At 38.9% G+C, this 21,668-nt stretch overlaps 1 protein-coding gene across 7 annotated transcripts in view; it reads right to left on the bottom strand.

Annotated features, from left to right (window-relative positions):
- Positions 1-21,668, bottom strand: part of HYCC1 (hyccin PI4KA lipid kinase complex subunit 1) — a 49,939-nt gene that overhangs the window by 22,929 nt on the left and 5,342 nt on the right. For 6 of the 7 annotated variants that reach the window (XM_055707557.1, XM_055707561.1, XM_055707563.1 and 3 more), the window contains exons 2-4: positions 6,188-6,267; positions 5,200-5,301; positions 585-764 (exon numbers count right to left, since the gene is read on the bottom strand). In XM_055707557.1, coding sequence (XP_055563532.1) covers positions 585-764; positions 5,200-5,301; positions 6,188-6,238 — 333 coding nt within the window. In that variant the 5' untranslated portion in view covers positions 6,239-6,267. Of the gene's footprint in view, positions 1-584; positions 765-5,199; positions 5,302-6,187; positions 6,268-15,265; positions 15,397-21,668 lie in introns of those variants that run through there. The other variant, XM_055707560.1, reaches the window with a different exon arrangement.

Below are 21,668 nucleotides of genomic sequence, written 5' to 3'. Positions count from 1 at the left end.
CTTAAAGGTTCCTTCATAAATCTGTTCTTCAAGCAGTGACTTCATAACAAACAGTATCATTTAATACAAAATATGAAAAAAAAATGTCAAGGTTATTGCAAATGAAAAGAGACCTTTAATTTCTCAAAGCTAAGCAATCTGTTCAGCTTAGTACTCTGTCAAGTACTAAGAATTTGTTGAAAGTGATCTTTTGTGTTTTCTAGTCAGAATACCCCAGAAAATACATGCAAACACCTCAAAAATATTGCCTCTAAAAGCTCTCAAGCAGAATGTACGTTTAATCACCAAACCAAGAATTAAGTAACAAAAGAAACAAAGATGACTCCTTTGGCTCCTTCAGCCGTTGGTGCATTAACACTTTCCAGGAACCACAAAAAGAGCAGAGAAAATATTCACCAAAATAAAAGAAGTTCATGTTGTAGATTTCTTAACATGAACACTAAGTTGAAGAGTCAAAATTCAGACATTCAATCACCTCAATTTTGAAACAAAATTGTCAATTATTCCCCAGTAAAATATTCTATAGTACCCGCAAAAGCACATTTAATACTTTTAGGCCTGAGTAATTACATGTGAATACAAACCAAGTTATAAACTCCTAGGAGAAGAGCTTCTATGCATCCACTGCTCTGCAAATCTCTGCTGGCTGAGACAGCAAGATAGCACCACATCAATTCCGGTAGAAACTGCAGTGTAAATCGTAGCAACTGTTCCTCACCACTCCGATAAAACTCAAAGAGCTGATGGCAGACTGGCTCCAGAAGCTGAAATATAATTACAATTGTGAATGAATAGAACATTACAAGAGACCGCAGCTTTCTGTGGATCAATAATTTGGACAAAACTGTAAACTGGTAAGTGTTACATTTTAGTTATTAGGGAGTGACTGATGGAATAACAGCCCAAGTCACCTTACTTTTCATCCCTTATAACATACTTTCAGATGATAAAAGCAGAGGCTTCCATCCCGTGTGAAGAAAAAATTCCGATGGCTCCTTTCTCTCATTTTTTGCTCACCTCCTCCAGCCTCAAAGGCATAAACAGAGGACACTTGTTATCACCACACCTCGTACCATGCCCTCAATATTTTTAATCTACAGGAAAAGTACCTGAACAAAAGGTCTTGCTATTCTAGAGCTCCAAGAGTATACACACAAATTGCTAGAAGCCTTTACCCACCAAGTGAGAACAGCTGCAAAACACTCAAATTCAAAGCATTACAATAACTTAGTATACAGTAGAATTAGTTTACTTTTCCAATCATTAAAATCTTCTAGATAACTGATATATTCATAGGTTTGAGACAGAAATGGGAAGCTTCAAGACTACTTTTACAATCAAATTTGTTAAGCTGATATAAATTGAGGTAATATATCAAACTGAAAGTAATACATAGAAAAAGTTTTTTAAAAGACTTTAAACCAATTAAGCTAATCAGTTTGCACTGTGTTTCTGGATTTAATGTGCATTCTTGTGCTACCTCTGCTAGACGATGAAACAGTGTCAGCCATCATGTCAATGTACAAAATTACTTTTTTTTGTCACCTACATAGATTTCCTAAGCCAAGTGGAAAATACTGTCAAAACCAGCAGGCACCTTCAAAGCCAGCTGGAACTGGACACTGAACTCAAGCAAAACTCAAAAACAACTTTTTCGCAACAAACACAGCAAACTACTGAAAAAGAGTTTGGAACTGTAAAAGGATTTCTTCTAAATAAAAAAAAAAAGGAGTGGGGGAGGGAAAGGGGAAATGTGATTTTAAATTAAATCTTCTAAATCATTTATTTGCAAGTAACAAATAGGAGGATCCTATCACTTAAGAAACTACTCCCTGAAAAAGAATCCAGGCAGTTGATTGCTTTATAGTAGCAAACTTTACAAATTAAAATCCAAGATTCCAGTTATTTAGAATTAATTTTGTCAGCTCCAGCTATAATATAAAAAAGCATTACATAAAATGTGACATTCTCCAATTGCAAATCTCAAAGACAGGATTCAAATGTAACTTACCTAAAAGACTAGTTTTGCTACCTTGTTTCTTAGCTCCAAGATTTAGTTCTGAACAGTTCATCTACATGATTCACAGAAATAAGACTCTAAATTCATTTCAAAATCAGGAATGTTGAGGATAGTATTAAACCTTCACTGAAATGTATTCCTGCACAAAATCCCCCAAACCAGACATGCATTTTAGAGATCACACTGACAAAAGATACCATAATCATTACAATTGCCACTACACTTCAGTTCAGAAAGCAAAGTGTTATTCAACACCTTTGTGAAAATCCTTACAAGCTGGAATATAGATACATACTTTACTGTTCATAACAAGCAAATTATGTTTTCCATTTCATTCTAATTACAACACTCTTGTTCTTGTACTATTTGTCTAGGTTACACCTTCAGGTTTTTGATGGAGCAAGCTTTCAAAAAGGTAAGAAACCCATTCTTCTATATTTACCTCCCTTTATTGCAGCAAAGGAGGCACCACCACCAGAAGGCCATGCTAGAAAAAAATCTGCTTGCTTTCTTAAGTTTTTCCTCCTGAATACAGAGAAAGCTGAATCAACCTTTCTCACCTACCAAAGTTACTTCTCAACGCAGAAGATCTTAGCATGTTTTGGTTCTTTCTTAGTAGTAATTTGGAACAATCTACTCCATTCAAAAAAAAAAAAAAAAAAGAAGAATTTTTAACTTCTGACAGATACAGCTTTTCTTTGGAAAAATCTGTGAAAAATCTACAGCAAAGGCAAAATAAAAAAAAAAAAATCATGCCAAGCTAAACTAGTCATCAGTTTTAAGAGCAAGAATATCAAAGATCCTTCTAGAAAACTTTACCAGCACAAGTCCTTTCGATCTTCAGCTTACATATTTCACACAATTTGTGCGCTTCCTTCAATGAAGTATCGGTTCAGAATTACGCATCTGAACTTTAAAAGGCACATAAATAGCTATGACAGGTATACATGTTCACATCGTTATCTCAGTCGAGACAGCTTTGTATCTGCACACTTAAATGCATAACCAATACAAAACCAGACTTTCTTCCTCAAAATGCCACATCAAGACTGTTCTGAAAAATGTCTAGACTGAAACAATTTTTTAAACTGGAACAGAAGAAAGTCCAAGCAATTTGATCCCTCTTCCAAGTTGTATCCAAGTGTGTTAGACAATCCAAACACCTTCTATTTCCTAATGCAAATGCCTACATTGCTACTGTCTAAAGGGACAGCAATAGTATTTTAGATAGAAAGCAAAAACAAATATTGAATTTGTGAAGAAGCAAACCTCTTTTTTTTATGGTTGGATTCTTGAGTCAATTAAAAGTCCTTTAAATCTTCACATCTACTGAATATACTCCTTGTAATGAATTATATTTTTCATCTGTCAGTGGCCCAGGGAACACCAAAAGTAACTAACAAAGTCTCTATTAAGAAAGCTACTATGAATTGGGTATTTCTTTGCTATAGCAAAGAAGTAGTCCCTTTACCTCACATACTGATTATTAAGTTTTTGGAAAAGTTAACAGAAAACCCTTATGAAAAGCAAACACGAACCAGCACGAAAACGCAGTCACAGATGCAAATACACATGATCACTTTTCAAATGCTTAAAAAAAGAACACATCCATCTCTCAAAATGAGATTAATCACAGTTATAAGGTACAGTTAAATATTGTATTAGAAGTACATGTATTCAAAAGTATACAGATGGGGTGGTTTGTTTTTAATTTCAGCAGTATTTGTAGTGTTTACACATTAATCATTCCCCTTCGCATTACTTACATGAGATAAAGGACAGCACACATCCTACACTGTAAAACAAGTTGTCATTACACAATGCAGCTAACAGATTGCAAATAACAGTTGAAAGAAATTACTTGTCTTTTGAACTGCTAGTTTATAAGTATTTTCATAACATGGAAAGCTCCAAGTAGCCCTTTCCACATGACAGGCACTCAAAGAACGGTTCAAATAAAGATTTTAAGACTATTCTCCCAAGGCAGGACCACACTCAGTGTCAGCACTGGATTTTCATTTCAATTCAAAGTCTCACAGGGAAATCTTCAATACCTTGCCCCCAGAATTATCCCAACCACCAAGCAGAATTTTCAGGGCCTTGACCACCCTGCTACTAAGGTCCCTGAAAAACCTAGTGATAGCCAGAAGTAGTAAGAAATCAAAGAATATATTAAAGTATTAAATTGCCTATCAACAGCAAGACTCATCAGATTAACTTACATGTTGATATGCATTTGGGAGACCAGACAGGCTTGACTCAGTAGCTGGAATGACTCAGAATGCCTTTCTGAGTAGCTAAGTAAAATTACATTTCTTCTTTTCTGGACAACCTGGGAATTTCTCTATCAGAATTCTCTCTAAAAATGTATATACTGAAAGCACTTTATCCTCTGGCCACTACTCGCGTCATCTCTAACTTTGGAAAGGCTCCTTAAGCTGGGTCTTTTCAGAAAAGGAATTAAGGACTTGGTGCAATTTTAAAATAATACACACAAGATTTGCTGGACAGTAGAAAGCAAGACAATGCAATTAGAGACACAATTAAAACCAGCTCAGTGTGTTCCAAACTCACCTGGACACTTCAAAACAAGTGCAGCCACAGGGTATGGAACCATTCCTGGCACAGGTTCAGAGCTAGCTTACACCCCCTGCCCCCCAGGTTTGTTGGGGGTTTTTTTGCCATCATTTCAGCAAGGGTACATCCACTGTATAAATGCATGTATTTATAGTGCGTGTATTTAGAACAGGAACAAAAAAAATTCCAAAGCCTAAGCAATAACTTAAAAGGATTGCAAACCTATCTAACATTGCTCTCTTGGGTTGTAATAGACAAGCTTCTGATTGCTATATATTCTCATCTGAGTGATACTGAATTACAGAAAGAATTTTGTCAGTCTCAAACATCTTTCTATTCCTTAATATATTTCTCAATTCTATACCCAAGTCCTGAAGCCCATGAGTATGATCTGCAAGTTTAGTTATGATCAGTAGGTTACAAAACTTCCGAATTGTTTCCACGGTAGTATGCAATTGCTAAGAACAAGTATTTTGACTGAGACTCTTCAATGTAGTTCTGTGGTTCACATAGTTAGAACACAATTAACTAGCACACAAGGTCTTATTTTATTTTGTCAGTGTTATGTCAGACATTTTGTGCAAGTGATCCGATATACTCACTTCACTCTGTGGCTCCTGAATTACTTTGTAAAGAGATGAAATCAAAGCACTCTTGTCTTTCAAGTTTGTAGCATAACTAGATATGGATGCTTCTGGCAGTGTCTGAAATAAAAATATTTTAACGACTACAAAAAGCTATTTTTATCATTAAACTGTAACAGTTATTTCAACGATTTTCCATTACAAGCTACTGTCTATCGGAGTTTACTATAAAGTAAAACTTGTTTCACAAAGAAATCCTTACTGCAGAAATGAGCATGTTTTCAGGACAACAAAATTGCCAGAAGACACAGTGGATTTTATCATTTTGCAGACAGTTTGATACAGGATATGACAGCGGACGGAAATAGATAAAAGCCAAGAATTTCACAGGTGAAACCCCACTGAAATTTCAGTACTGTGAAACTTCGAAGCTTGCAGATCCATGCTTTAAGGAGTTCTCAAGACTGACTGTACACAGCTAATGAACATAGCATAAAGCATATACTCTGAAAGAACATATCAACTGGAATTTGTGAACAGTTCTTCTTTAACATTAAACGGATTTTCTGTCAGTACTTGAGCGTAAAAAATCCAATCTTTTTAACGAGCCTTTGGAAGCTGTACATTTAAACTTGTTATTCATAGCTCTTACAGTACTGCTTGTCTACAGTCCTTCAAAGGAGATCATACTCTGCTATACAGATAGGAAAACACATTCCCATTATATCTAAGTAGACCAGGAGTAAATCCTACAGTCTAGTCCGTACTCAAACCAACAAGACCATTCATCCCTGATAAACGTTTCACCGCTCTGTATCAGGAAGTACGTAGTCCCAAAGAGGACAAGGAAAAAAATCCTTTCAAGCAGACATTTGTATATAACACACTATCGCAGCAAAACCCAAATTTACTATTTTTCTTCATTTCTACAGCAATCAAGCACTCCCACATACTGCTCCAAGCAGTGATTCAACTACTACTGGCTAAATATCTGAGAGTATATTACCTTGAACTCTGATAACCACTCCTCCACAACCCCAGTATCCACAGCTAACATCTTCCAACATCCGTTCCAAAACCTTCAGCCTGAAAGAACAAGCAAACAGTTTGTGAAAACTGTGTAGTCACTGCACTAAACAGATGATGAAAATCAAGTCCCTGTGAATATTTAAAGAATCTTATGCTTTTACTTGTTAACATTTCACATGCTGACACTACTTTGAACTTTTATTCTACCTCACTTATGCAAGCTGCTGGGAGCATTAAGCATGGGAGTCTTCACATACTTGGAATTTATTAAACTGCTGTATGTATTGCGTGGGAAGCTAAGTCAAAGATCTGCAGAAATGGCATTTTGAAAACAGAAAATATTACCTTCTCAATTTAAATTTATTTTTCAGCTTACAGAACTCAAGAGAAAACTGTATGGGCTCACTAAAGAGAAATGACTGTTTAGGTTTTTTCCTAGTCAACTGCTATTCCTAACTTGGAAAAGGTCACTGAAACAAAGGCGGACTGAAAACCTTTCGGTCCTCCCCGATGGCAGCAACTGCAGGACAACGAGCCTGCTGCCTCTGCGTGTAGCCTGAGATGGACTCCCCTGACCAACATCCTGCACCATCTCAGACAGAGCAAGATCAACACAAGAGATGCAGAGTGGCCTTTGAAATCTCTGATTTCTCTTAATTTCTGAGAAAATGCTTAAAACCAACTGTCCCTTGGAACAACATACTCTGAAACAATGAGCAACATAGTATCTGTTAAGATACAGAACTATTAAAAAAGCATGCTGTGTGGGATACCCTAGGCATAGGTAAACTATTCAACAATACACATTAACTTATCAAAATTGTGACCATGGATTTCACATTTGGAAACAAGGAGGAAAGTACCTAAGTACGGTTTTACCTAAAGAGAAAGTGACCAAAATCTTTCAATGCATAGGAGGACATGGCTGTGACAAATGACTATTCAAACATGAATGGCAAAAGAAATAAAATTTAACAGTCTGTCCAGCAACTTCTTGGATCATTTCCATACACAATAGCAGCATAAACAACTAGAGATTCCCTCCCCTCCCCCCCAGCACTATCAACAAATAAATGACCTGGTCAGATGAAATCATGGGGAACCAGCTAAGGCAATCTCCTCTTACAACCCCAGAAAGACAAGCAAGTCTGCACAAAGCATACAAGAATAACCCTTTCTGGGGACAAAAGGGGAATTAAGAAGGGTGCTAAGGAATTATAAGCCACACAGGGCAAGACTTAATTTCTTGAGAAAACAGCAATACTACAGCTGTAAACACCTAGGAGGTACAGTGCAGCAGCAGTTCCACTAAAACGATTCCCCTGGCAGGTAGAAGGTTGGGGCAGCCCATAAGGATACCAGCAACATCGGGGGAGGCAGATGACAACCCAAAGCCAAGGGAGGAAGTGGCAGACTGAGCTGGCAAGCAAAGGATAAAGCGATACAGGCAAGAGACCTTGCAGAGCTAGCCAGGGACACACCTCAAACATAAGCACATACATAAAGCACTGCCTGCAGGACAGCACGACGAGGGAAGCTCTAATACCTTTTCTAGCAAATCAGCCCGACGGGGTGCCTCTGTGAAGTGCCCATACACCATCACACACACAGCATGGCAACCAAGCAGGAGGAATGAGTGGTCTGGGTGCAGCTGCAGGGCTGTGATCTCAACAAGATCACCGAGACACAGCAGCAGAGCTCATGTGACCAGACTGCTGCCATGGCTGGATACAGGCTTTTTAAGGACAGTCTGGGATAGTGAGGAAGGAAAGCTGCCCTTTATTTGGGAGAGCAGCAAGGATGCATGGAGCTCTGCCCTGTGATGGAGGATCAAACAGCTGAGAGCTTACGGGTCACAGATGAGAAGGCAGATCCACACGAGTAACATTGTAGCAGGTGTCTGCTACTCATCACCTGGCCAAGATGAAATGTATGAGACCCTGTTCCTACAACTGAAGAAGCCTCACATTTACAGGTACAAAGATCTCACACAGAACACAAACTATCCTGTTATCACCTGGAAAAGCAACACAGAAGGGAACAAGCAGCCCAGAAGGTTTTTGGAGTACACTGATCGTAACCTCTTTCAGGAATTATAGAGGAGCCAACAAGGGAAGGCATCATAGTTACAAACACGGAAAAACTCAGCAGTGATGTGAAGGTCAGGGCAGCCACAGTGGACCATGACAGCAGAGCATAGGATCCCAAGAGGAAGAAGGATCAAAGCAAGAAGGATCAGGAATGCTCCAGAACGGAAAATAACATCAGCATCAGGAAGACAAGGGAAAAACAGGGCTCCCCAGCTGAGTGGGGAAGAGGACCTGCTGGCAGGAGATACGGAAAAGGCCATGGTACTCGCTACCGCCGTTGCTTCTCCCGTCTCCAGCAAGAGCAGCCCCCAGGAACCCACCCTCAGGAACCCCAGGCCTCCAGGCACAGAAAACTGCCACAGCTGCCAGGCCCAAAGGGCTGGGACCAGCGGCACGCGGCCCAGCTGGAGACCGGGCCTTACCGGTGCGCACCGGGAGGACGTACCCGCGCCGGGACGGTTTAAAATCTTCATGAATGGAGGCGGGTGAGGGGACAGAGCTCACCCTCAGCACGTTCGCAGGTAACGCAAGGCCGGGAGAGGTGGGTACCCCAGCGGGTGCGCTGCCACTCACAGGCCACCAACAGGCAGGGGACAGGAGCCCACACGCGACCCTCGGAAGTTCAAAGGGCAACGCCAGGTCCGGCTTCTGGGGCCAACCCACCCCAGGCACCAGCACACACAGGGGCCAGACAGCTGCCAGGCAGCTTTGCCAAAAAAGCCTGGCGGGTCTCCATGAGCAAGGGGAGCACGAGCCCACCACGCCAGCCCCGCAGCAGACGCCAACAGCCCCAGATCACCACAGGTCGAGGTGATCCTTCCCTGTGCTTGGTGCCAGCGAGACACGTTTGGAGTGCTGAGCTCCCCAGCACAACAGACACATGGACATACTAGAATGAGTCTAGGAAAGGGCCACAAAACTGGTGGACAAACATCTTTCACAGAGTCCGAGAGAGCTGGGACCGTTAGGCCTAAAGAAAAGGCTCACAGGGATTTTATGAATGTAGATAATTACTTGAAGGGAGGAAGCAAAGATGACAGAGCCAGGCTCTTCTCATTGGTGTCCTGTGACAAGACAAGGGGCAAGGGGCACAAACTGAAGTACTCTAAAAAAGGGTTTAAGTGTAATTTCACATAAGGACTATTGAACACTGCAACAGGTTGCCCAGATTGGCTGAGGAGTCAATGGACAAGTTGGTTTCTGACTTGGAGATACTAAAGACTCAGTTGGACAAGATCCTGAGCAACCTGTTCCAATTTTCACTGCTTTGAGCAAAGGAGGTTAGACTTGATGATCTCCAAATGCCCATTCAAACCTCATCCATTCTGTCATGCTATATCAACAAAGAAATAGGAAGAACTGCCACGAAGGAAACTCATCCAGCTAAATACCAACTCTGACAACACTGATAGTCTCTAAATGTATAATGATGACACTATGGATTAGTGGCCTCTGAATGGTATAGGTTGTGTGTCAAAACCTGCTGTGAAGTGAGGCTTTTAAGGATAATATTGTGTGATAACAAACACAAAGGCTTCTACAATTATTAAAGCAACGATAGTTCCTACAGAACCACACAGTTCACTAGCTCTATTTTCATTCCTGTGAAGGTGGACAAAGGCTTTGGTGATGTCTCATGCTTCAGCAGTGTCAACAATAGTAACCATTCCCTACTGAGCCCCACTAATAACACAAATGCCTGCACTAATACTGCCTGTTCAAAGCAAGAAACCCGTGCTTTAGAAGTGTCCAGAAGAGTCCTGGATACTCCAAGTCCATAGTTGATACCACATTTATCCAAAGGATGCATTTTTTTTTTCACCTATTTCTACTGATCCATCAAGCACTATTTTCAGATTAGAGACTCCCAGAGAACACAGGATTCATTTGACCAGTAAAAACAGCAAGAGCATCCGTGGCTGGCATTATCATTTGGACTAAGGACAATACTTCAAGATTTTATGGCCGAGCATTTGAAGGCAGGTCTTTTTTTTTTTTTTTGGCAAATGCATGAATTCTGTAATCAAATCTATAAAAAGCTGAACTAAAAGAAATAGGACAAAGCTTTTGCTGATCAAGCCTTTAATTTTATAAGTAGCAGAGTCATTCCATTGAGAGTTAAGGCAGTTGAGATGCTCAGAAGGTAGACTGTCCTTACTTCACCTTCCCACGTTAAAAAAATGCATATACCCTTCTGAGCATACTGTTTAACCTCAGGCACATATGCATGCACCCACAGCGACACATATTTGAGTGTCACAAATAAGAAATCTGATTTCATAATTATTTTCCTTGAAGACAAAGATTATCTGTTAGACTGATGTCTCCCTAGAAGGAAAAAGCACCTCAACTCCACACATCAGGTGTGGGGAATCTCTGAAAACAGGCAAATGACCTACTATTTTGCTGACAGTTGCCACATTTTGTGCTAGTTCAAGAACAGGCCAAGTTGAGGTGCAACAATGTGTTCAACAATGAGCCGGCAAACCCAAAACTGTTCTAAAGGAAAGATTAACAAATTTCACTTAATACAATTTTTTTCTGAAGCCCACAGAAAGTTTACCAAATGTAACTCTCAAATGGAATATCTAACACAAAGTGGGCCAAAGTAAGGCCTAACTTGGAGCATCTGTTAACCTTTTACAGAAAAAATCCCAAAAGGAGTAAGAAAGTATGGCTTTATTACAGCTCCATTTCAGTGGATTCAACTGCAAGACACAGGGCATTGCGAGCATTAGATGCTCCAGTCACTATGGAATTAAAGCAACATAAAGTGGATAAAGTAAATACATTTTTTTAAATACATTATTTTAAAAAATGCTGTAAAATTCTATTGAGAATGTACTTTATAAATACCAAAACTGTAACAAAAATTCAAACAATACAGCAAGCACTACACAGCATTTCTCCCAAAAGAAGTCTTAAGGTACATCAGTGTGTAATTCCCTTTAAATAGATTTTTTTTTTTCCCTTGGTCTCTTCCTCTTAAGTCCCTGCAAAGAGTTTGGATGAGTGGAGTTTGATAATTCCTTTAAAAACAAATTGCTTTTGTCCTCACAAATCAAACAACACTTTGACTAAAACCAACAAGCAGCTTCAAATGTCCCCATGCTCCTCATCCCAAAAGATTTGGCAGTCATTTGGATGTCCTGATGGCAGATAGTTGCCGGAAAGAGGAAGAAGTCTCAAGGATTCAAATGATATCATAAAATCATTCGTGATACATCTCAGTAACAGTCAGGTTGCCCATCTCTGTGGAACTTTTATTAGTCACATGTATATCCTTAACTTACATCATGCATGAAGCAAAGCAACTTTAGGTGACACGCTTCCATTGCGGGTCTTTGCACCTTACTTCACATTTGCCACACGATGAAAGCATGCATAGCTACTGCAGCACAGCTAACACATGGCAAATTTAATGGTGTGTTTACGCCTTGTGAGTTAAAAGCACTTTGGAGCACTTTCCACAAGACTCTCAACTTGGATTAGCAGCAAGAAATAGGATTTACACCAAACAATTAACAAACTAGCTTTTCTTAATAAATATCCGTTTAAAGCAAGCATACATAAAGCCATAGAGTCCTTACTAATCCCTAACATTGGAACCTTAGGACATACGCAACTTGAGCTCAAATATCAACAAGAGGAGAGTAACTTCAATTTACATTCTATTCAAAATCTGCAATCCTTTTTGCTATAGCTTGACTGGTAAGGTAAGATCCAGAAGTAAGACTGTCATCTGGATCTGTTCCTAAGTAATAAGCAGCCTCCAAGAGCTGTAAATTGATCTTGATCTAACACTGTAATAACACTCCCCTTACATAGGCAGTACCAATTTTTGTTTTGTTTCGAATAGTGCAACTGCAATAAGACATCAAGCAAGTTTATCTGACAAAAGCAAGTCTTGTTTTGATACTTCTACAAAGTCTCTACAAAGACCATTCTTTTTTCCATTACAGCATAAATACACCAGAAACTTATTGAATTTACTATTTTAATTGAGGGAGGAGAAAAAGTTGCTATGGACTGAGCTTGTGGAGGGTGAGCCAAGATGAATTAATATGCAATGTGCATTCTCTGGCAAACTTACCAGTGAATTCATCTACTTAAACAGCTTCAGTTTTTCATACCTGTCACTTAAGGCTTTAATACAGTAATATCAAATTATAGCCTTGAATGAGATCACTGACAACGCATGCACAGGTTGTTCTTTAAAAAGAAATCCTCATAATAGGTGGCTTTCCTATTCTTTAAAGCTACACAGCCTTTGTAAACTTCATCCACAGATGGCATGCGTGAAAATGACATCTGGATTAAGCACAAGGAGAATGTACTTGGATGAAGAATGAACTTGAGTTCTGCAGAACTGACCTTCTGGAACCACAGTATTAGCTATTTGCTAGTGGAAGTCACAGAGCTGGAAAAAACAAAACCAGGAGCCAAAAACTGCTCAAGCCCCGTCCTCTGGGAATTGCTGGAAGAAGAGGGAAAGCATATGCTGCATCCTTACCTAATCTGAGAAGTATCTGCTTGGAATATTGTACTATTTGCTATGAAATAGAAATGAAAAAAGCCTAAGGGGAACAGAGCAGAAAGTTAAGGTTTTTATGAACCATCAGCCAAATCTGTCAACTCATCCCAGAAAAGGAACGAAGTAAATTTGTGAGCATTCTGTTAGCATGTACGAGACCCATAAGAGATCAAGTCCCCAGTACGTGTTGACCTTGTATTCTGTAGTAGTTTATACACAAAAGTAGGGAAAGGCAAATTAGGACTCAACTCTTCTTACCCTTTGAAGTGGCAGATTCAGTGGTAATGTTATTAAAAAGTTTTTAAATCAGCTCTACATCATTCATCAGGTTCACTTAAGAATTACAGTCTACACTTCACATTCGTGTTGCTGAACCCTCTTCTCTCCCGATTTGTTTCAGAGACAAAGAGAATCCTTGGTAAGCCTCAGAACAGGTAACAGCATGCGCTCAAGGGTACTCTTGAATAAACTGCCAAAGAAGAGAATGTGTTTTCCTGATGTTAATGTACAACTCACTCTAGTGATACAGGTATCTGTTCATTTACTATACAACTTCGAATACGGTCAAGCTATCCCGTTCCAACAAATACTTGTAGGTGCAGTAATGGGTAGAAAATCATTCAAAGTCTCTTGAGAAAACAAACTGATACTACTGTAGACTCCAAAAATCACCCTGGCAAGTTTCAGAAACCATAAAGGCCAGGTCTGATTTCTTGACATTTTTCGAACTTGCACAAAAGAACAAAAACTGCATTGCACTAAGCCTGAAACAGTCACATGCTCTATTCAAATACACAACGCAAGCAGTGCTCAAACACTCAGTATCAAATATTCTCTGATAATTGCCACCTTCAGTGTAAAGTCAGGCAGTGTCAACAACCATCAGTGACTCAGGCTCAAGCAAATTCCTAAAATGACAAGAGATGGCTGTTCAGCATCTTCTAGCTGAAGAGCTAACAAGTATTAGGTGAAACTATAGGTTCAGAAAGTTGAAGTCAGAAGTTGCTTCCCCAGAACGTTCTTCCAGCTTCCCCTATCAGTTCCTCTCTAGGCCTCTGTTAACAGCCACTTTTAGACAACAAGGTTTCAGAAATTCTGATCCGATTCAGTATGGTCATAACTACAGTCTTCTTCACAATATAATACTGAACCTACATAAAGATAACTGTTTCGAGCATGTTTGTTCGCAGTGGTTTGTAAAGGTTACTGAACCTTAGGAACTGAAATTGCAGTCAATTTGAATTTCATATTGCCAAGGGCATTTTTCAGTTTTGCTGCTTTCCCCTCCCCAGCCTTGCCAGCGCTAGATGCAATCACTTTATTTGGAGCTTACACTTTTGATCATGATGTGAAACATCAGCCTTGAAAAGTCAGGGGTCAACGGACTTTTCCACGATACAGATTTAAGTAAGATTCCCTGATCTTGGGCACATATGCTTCTTGAACAGCTTACACCTGGGATATGACAAAGTGATAGGTATTTGCCCATTAAATGGAAAAGTCCTCCTGAATGTTATCCATTACAACTTTTTTAACATCATAAGCCTAGTAATATTTGGTCACAGACAAGAGATTTCAACTAAGCTTTGCTGACAGCAAACAAGGAAAAAGAACAGTTACTCTAAAGAAAGAAAGCATACATTAACTAGACTGTATAGAAACTATAAATAACTGTCTTAAATGCAATTGTTTCTTGTGCAAAAGATCCAGCACCTGAGAATATTGATGCTTTTCAGCCCAGAAACCTACACATGAATACTTGGCATATCAAACTACAACTCAGCCTTCTACAACCTTTCAATTCTATCAACAGGAAAAAAAACCAAACCAAAGCCAAAACACCCCACACCTACAGCTGAGGCCATAAAATCATTTACAATGCTGGAAAACAGCCATATGAGCACACATGACCTAAAACATTCACAATGAAAGCTTTCTAAGAAGTCTTGAGCGGAAAGTAGGATCCCTTAGGCTTTTGAAGGTTTTAACCCCGATGTTTGACTCCTGGCGACTATATTTGCTCAACTTCAGATCAGCAAATAATTACAAACCACCTTTGTATGCAACTAATCTCCTACTTGCCCTTCACCAGCAAAGGGATAACTCTTTCAAGACAACTGAATGTCTCATGCCAGCTAAACAACTCACCAAGATAGAGGTAGGAGATTACACATGGATATACTTACTTGAATTTATACAAGCCATAGTAAGTCAGATTTATATTGTAAAAGCAGTCCTAGCAGTACAGTGCCAAACAAGTAAGATCAAGTAACTTCCACAGCTTCAATTATTCTTTTTTTTAAAAAAGATTTTAACAAAATCTTAATTTACTATTTCTTCCTTGCTGCCTTCTGCACAAAAATATGCTAAGTGCGACGGCCATACTGGTAACTGCAGTCAGTCAAAACTGACCATCTGTAAAACAACTTACTCTGGTTACATCTCATTCTCCAGCTTGCAGAAGCTGTACTCTCTTTCAGGCTATTTCATTTGCAGTGTATCTTCAAGTGTTCGCTTTTCTGTCATCTGTAATATACTGATACTTACATCTGTTATAGGAAAATAAGAGCTATTACTTTCTAAAGTTTTTCTTAGCAGCTGAAATATACTCACTTCCTCTTTTGTTTTACTCCATGCAAACACTATTGTTTACATCTTATTAAACCTTTAAAAAAGGATAGATATAAACAGTCTAGTCTTAGATAAGATATATGTAATTGAAAAAATCTTGTCTTCAAGTATGTTCTTACTCATTCTGGATTAATACAGTTACCAGTTTAACATACACAAAGAAAAATCAAGGTAGTAATGATATGCACCATAAGGATATAGAATTTAACATTAAAGTGAGTACGACAAGCTTAACCGAACATAACTGAAACAAAAACAAATCTGTAAAAGGGAACAGTGTGCTAATATTACAAAAGTGACCTAATCCACAAAAGTTTTCCAGTTTTTGCTTTAGCCACAGGAATTCCACAGTATTAAGGTATCTTTTTATGCTCTGATAAGAACTAACTAGAAAACTTCACAAACTATCTGTTCTCTATGTATCAGCACTCCTGTAACTTGTGTCAAGAGCATCTATGAGTAGGCAGTAGTGCAGCAGGTGACACAGTGCTCTTATAACTTCTGTAAGGGAAAGCAGTGCTGCCAAAGTTACCCACTTACAAGAAATATTCTCTACAGAATCCCAAGTACAGTAAACTTACTGTTCCCATGCGCCCTAGTTTCCCTAAGCCCAAAGCTACATCCCTGTGAAGTCAGGAAGTTTCCCCGAAACCCAAAATAATTTAAAATAGTGAAGCAGAATAACGGATGAAGAGAGAATAATTATGTTACAGATCTTGTTTCAGTGTTGCATACAAGTCTTGAACCAACCAGTAGTCTTTCCAAGAGCACAGAGCATTATTTTGGTAGCAGTGCTGCGACATCTAGTTCCTTACCTCCTCAAACTTCAGTGCTATTGTAGTGTACCTTTACTATCAGTGATTAGTCTAATCTAGCTGTTTGTGAAGTCTGCTGCAAGCCAATTTTCAAAACAAGTCTTCCCTCCTATGTGAAAATTGCAAGTCATCTCAAGTTAGAGTTCAGTTAGCCACGTATCAAAAAGGTGTCAGGTAATTCAGCTGTCACGAAGACTCTGTGTAAAGCATGCATAAGCAGATGCTACACAATAGCTTGAGTATGACCTAAAAAGCATGCAGAGAATGGAGCAGAGTCTGTACTTCATCTCTAGCATCAACTGTTAATGGCATAATTCCAACACCTCCTACCATTACAGCATGTAGTTCCAGCTAAAGCAATTGGAGCAGCATTCGTCTGACAAGCAGTTTAGCAGTGACATATCAGAAGGAAAAAGACTCAGCTCAGAGCAGGGACAGAAGTTTGAGCAGGCTCTTCACCTTCTGCTTTCTAGTAGCGACATTAAGAATGCAACACTTTTGGCCAAAACTTCCAAACTCCACTGGCTGGGAATGAGATTTCTGGAGATCTTATTTCTAACCTCGTTCTAGGTATCTGCACCTCATTTAATTTGAAAGGCAAAGATGCCCAACTGCAAGCCGGAGACTAACTTCAAAAGATAACTACAAAAGCCCCGAGGAAGAAATTTTGTAGCAGCTCTTGGGACTGCATTTCAGCTGAACCTTTCTTCTACCTCCACAAAATGCAAGGAGCTCCACAAACTGAGAATTAGGTTGCAGAACTTACATGTACTTCAGAAGTGACTTATTATTTGCCAAAAATTACTTGTTGTAAGTTCTAAAAACTTGTAAAAATAGTATTACTAGCATGAAAACCATTTAAAGAGAATTCTGTCTGCTTTGAATTCATACCCTCCTTCACCAGACAGTTGCACATGTCCTGTTAGAACTCCTCTCTACAACCTGGACTCCTACTCCGCAAACATTCCTAAGTTTTCATGTATGCACAAATATGAACTATCCTTTCAAAGCATTTCCACTCCTATCTAAGAAAGTCCAACACACTGCATTTGAAAAAAGCATGAAACTATGCTTTTGGCATAAATCCTAGGATAAGTCTGGATGTCCCAGAAATATTCTTTTAAGAGCATAATACACTGCAAGAGTAGCCATTATGGTGTGTCTACCCAGGCTGGATCTACAATATAGTGTAGTAACATCAGATGTGATCAAATATAACTGCAATGGAAGGGTTTGATTTTACTTTCACTCTAGAGCATTTATTTCAAATGAGTTCTGTGATAAATCCCATCATCCTAACTCTACCAACACAACAGCATTAGCATTCACGATAGCTTAATATTTGCACAATATTATCTCCAATATACCATTCTACCATTCCTCCACAGATCACAAGAGAAAAGCAGGAACCTTGCTATTAGAAATTCACCACAGATTTTGTGGGAAAAAGATGTTTATGGTGGCCTACTGATACATGTTTCAGTAGCTCACTGACAGAAAGAAGCTGTACAAAGGTGCATTTTGCACAGGAGGGGTACATCAATACTGAAAATAATCTCAGGATTTAGCTTGCTTGGAGTGGTTGATGATTGCTCTGTTAGGTTACAGAATTAAAATGATCCATCAATACATGCAGATAATGCTGTGTTAGACAGCTTCAGGAAAAACATGCTTTATCTCTCCATGTCAGTTTTCTCATTCTTCCTCATCCCTTCCCGCCCAGTCCCCGCCCCACCACACAACAGCCCTCTTGGCACAAGCCTGTTACTCTCACAAGACTGGACATGTTCAGTTGAAAAAAAATTCAGAGCACCTAAGAACAACTTTGTGGTTTTTTACTACTTTATAAGCAACAGAAGAAGATGATTCCTTTAACTTCTCATTCAGAAAAAGTTACATCCAACACATGAAACACTCTATTGCCACATATAATTCATATGCTGTAGTACAAAGGGTGCGCAACCTGAAGACTCAGGCAACTTACTACCCTGTATGTCTTGCTCTGTAATGTAATTAAAAAAAAAAAGTCAAATCCTAAAAGCATAATACTGGTAAAGCAGAAAAGAAAGGTATTAATTGTCTTACATTGTAGGGCATATTAATTTAGGCTGAATTAATATTAGATGAAAAAACTCCTCAAGTAAAAAGTTCCCACATCAGGAAAGTATCTAAAGCTCAGAATACTAGTCAAAGAAAAGAAATATAAATCTAATGAAACTCAAGTTAAAGAGGGTCTGGAGGGACTCTTATCTGAGCAACTCACATACAGATATCCAGGGTAAATGGTATCGCCTAGTTATCTGCCGTTATTCCAAAGCCGTAACAACAGAAAGTTTCTAATGAATTGATACGGAAATCACTTAGGTAGCAGAAAGCAGTTTAAGATTAAAAATAACAGAGCATGCATTCATTTTCCCTTCCTCTTTCTTTTATTTGCACTCTTATTAAATCTCAAGATGTCTTCTGCTCAAGACAGGCCTGGTTTCTAAGTGCATTCTTTAAGACCTACATACCTAGTATTTCTGGCATAAGCGAGCCATACTTCAATATTCAGTTACAAATTCACAGTCCTGGTTTAGAGCACAGACTTCATGATTTAGAGCCTGCCAAATATTTCTGTAGCCTAACAACAAAGTAGCCAAAATTTGTTTCTATAATAATCTGAAGTTTATGAATTTGGAACTTGATTTGGTGTATTCTGCTTACAAGCAGCAACTGAAAAGTCACTTGAATAGCAGATGCAATTATGACAGTACATGGAAACTGGTCATTGACTACACATGTATTTGGGACACAGTGGACTCAAACGAACCAAAGCTGAACAGTATCAATACAGCTTAATGACCCTAGGAAGCAACAGGTTATGTTTGTAAAAACTGTCATATCCATAGGGAAGAGGAGTGACAATGAACCAAGAACAAAGAAAGCTATTACCATATGAGAGGAAAAGACAAATATGACCTCAGTGAATAGCCACTTTTCAAAGGGTATGACGTTTGGGGGGTGGAGGTTCATTGCACAACACAAAGATCATACATCTATCATTTAAAATCAGGAGACACATTTAAGGAACCTCTTGAAGGGTAAATGTGGCATGATTTGGTTCCTGTTTCATCACTCAGTAAACTTCCTATTCACACTTTTGTCAGTTCCTCTGTTTACTGTACAAGCAGGGACCTTCTTTAAAGTGTTTCTTCTTCCCTTGACATCAAGTATACCCACATCCTACTGCTGCTGCTACTGAACTTATACAAGACTTGTGCTACCATACCGAAAGCAGCTGTAAATGGTTAAGGAAGTTAGTTAGCCCTCGTCACCATTTCACTGGACTGCTGCAACTCTGTGAACACAGAACTATCATCTGCTTCTTTGTGAGAATAGCGCAAAACATGTAAGATGCCTTTGAAACCACTAAAATGAGAACAAATCAAAGATTTTTCATTACTTAAGGACTGAATGAATGTATGCATTATACATGCAAAGAAACTGCATAATTTAGAGATCTTACTCTGATTATGTTAAGTTTCAGGTGGAAAATCCTTATCAGTTTTTCCTGTGCAGCCACAGCTTGCCAATAACAGTTTGGGATAAAGTATCACCGCACAAATAACCATTGCAGTCTAGTAAGAACTGCTGGTAACCAGTACAAATGCACATGCCCCAACCAGTCTTAAATTTTAGCGTAAGAAAGAGAATAATATTGAAAATACACATGCCAAGCAAAAGTTACTAAGGCAGCAAAAGTAGCAGAGACCACAAACTACTCTGCCAATCTCTAACACGATGCAGAAGTGCTGCAAGAGTAGCTCTGCTCTATTTGCACACATTACTAAAAATTCAACAAAACTTTAACCAATTCTAGCTGAAACAACAGAACCCTGATACTTCAAGCTACACAACAAGATACATATCACTAAGTACTCCGCATTCTCATGGTTGTGTTTCACTAAGTAACATGACAAATCTGATTTAGTGTCTCATCATTACACCACTGTGGTGAACATACTCATCATTTACAGTACTGACACAAAATGCTGCTGAGGAAATGGGGGGGGGGGGGGGGGGGAAGGGATAGAAACTTGAATGTTTTTCCCCAGCTTTACAATTAAATGTAAATCACATTCTTTCAAGACAGGCAGCAATTGGTAAGTACTATACCAGCACCGGGAAAGCTGCAGAACGCACATGTAAGTGGATGTGCAAAATTACTGTCAAAAGCCTCTCACCTGCTCCTCTGGCTGCTGCACTGGGAATTTATTTCAAAGCAGGACAAAAAAATGCAGGAGCCTATTAGTCTTTCTAGACCTGACATATGGAGTCAATATAATTAGTGAGAGAGTGGAAAGACTACAGCTTACTGAGCCTAAAAGCTGTAACTGAGTAAAAGCAGTAGCATGTCCACGCGTGTGACATGAAGCAAGGAGGTATTTTGGCACAACCTGAAGAAAATCAGTAAGAAAGGTGCTATTTTAACTGAGTAGGTAGTAATTTGTTCAGCCAGATGTGCCACTAAGAACAAACTGTAGAACACTCAATTTCACTGGCAAAACCCAGTGTAAAGTTACTGTAAGGAACATAAAATTGGTGCTTTAACACAAAGCACCAAGAGCTAAGTAATTTCCTAAAATCACTCTTCCCCATGTTTTCAAAAAAATTTCCTTTCATCAGCCTAACACAAAATATATGACATTGCAGTCTGACTTTGCAATCTACTTCAACTCTGGAAGAGTAACACAATTTCCTTCAGCCAGCAGACAGTGAGAAGCAGTGTTACTGGGGAAAAGGTCTTATTTTTGTACCTGAAGATCCTATAACCTGCTTCCTACTACACCCAACACATCTTACATGACAGACTGTTTGAACATATTCACAGTATCCCAAGTTTCAGATGGTAGCTGGTATTAAGAACCTCTTAAATGATTTTTTTTTCAGATTTATTAGGTCAACATAATGCTTTTATACATATTCCAGTCACTTCCTTTAATATAGCTCATACTGTAGGATTAAAATGCATTAAAAATACAAAACAACTGTCTTAACATATGAGAATGGGATTCAGGTACTGAAAAAAAACCCCACAATGATATAGTACAGCCTTGTCCATTAACCAGACACTCAGGAAGACCTTATATTATCCAGCAATAGCTTCTGTACAATACCCAGACTGCTAGACAGCTTAATTATTGAGTATTAGATTTAATTCTCTGTCACATATGTAAAGTGTAACGGGCTGCTTCTCCTCTTTCTACAAAAAAAAAAAGAAAAAAGAAAAAAGTATTGCAATAAAATATAGTAATAGTCCTGAATCGTGTTTAGTGTTAACAAAATCATTAAAGTTGTATGCGCTGTTCATCAGGTTGAAGGTAATGCCTTGCTGAAGCATAAATA

The sequence above is a fragment of the Falco cherrug genome, chromosome 4 (assembly GCF_023634085.1).
Source record: "Falco cherrug isolate bFalChe1 chromosome 4, bFalChe1.pri, whole genome shotgun sequence".
Classification (NCBI taxonomy): domain Eukaryota; kingdom Metazoa; phylum Chordata; class Aves; order Falconiformes; family Falconidae; genus Falco; species Falco cherrug.
The sequence above is the reverse complement of the archived record's forward strand: the minus strand, read 5'-3'. Positions and strand labels throughout refer to the sequence as shown.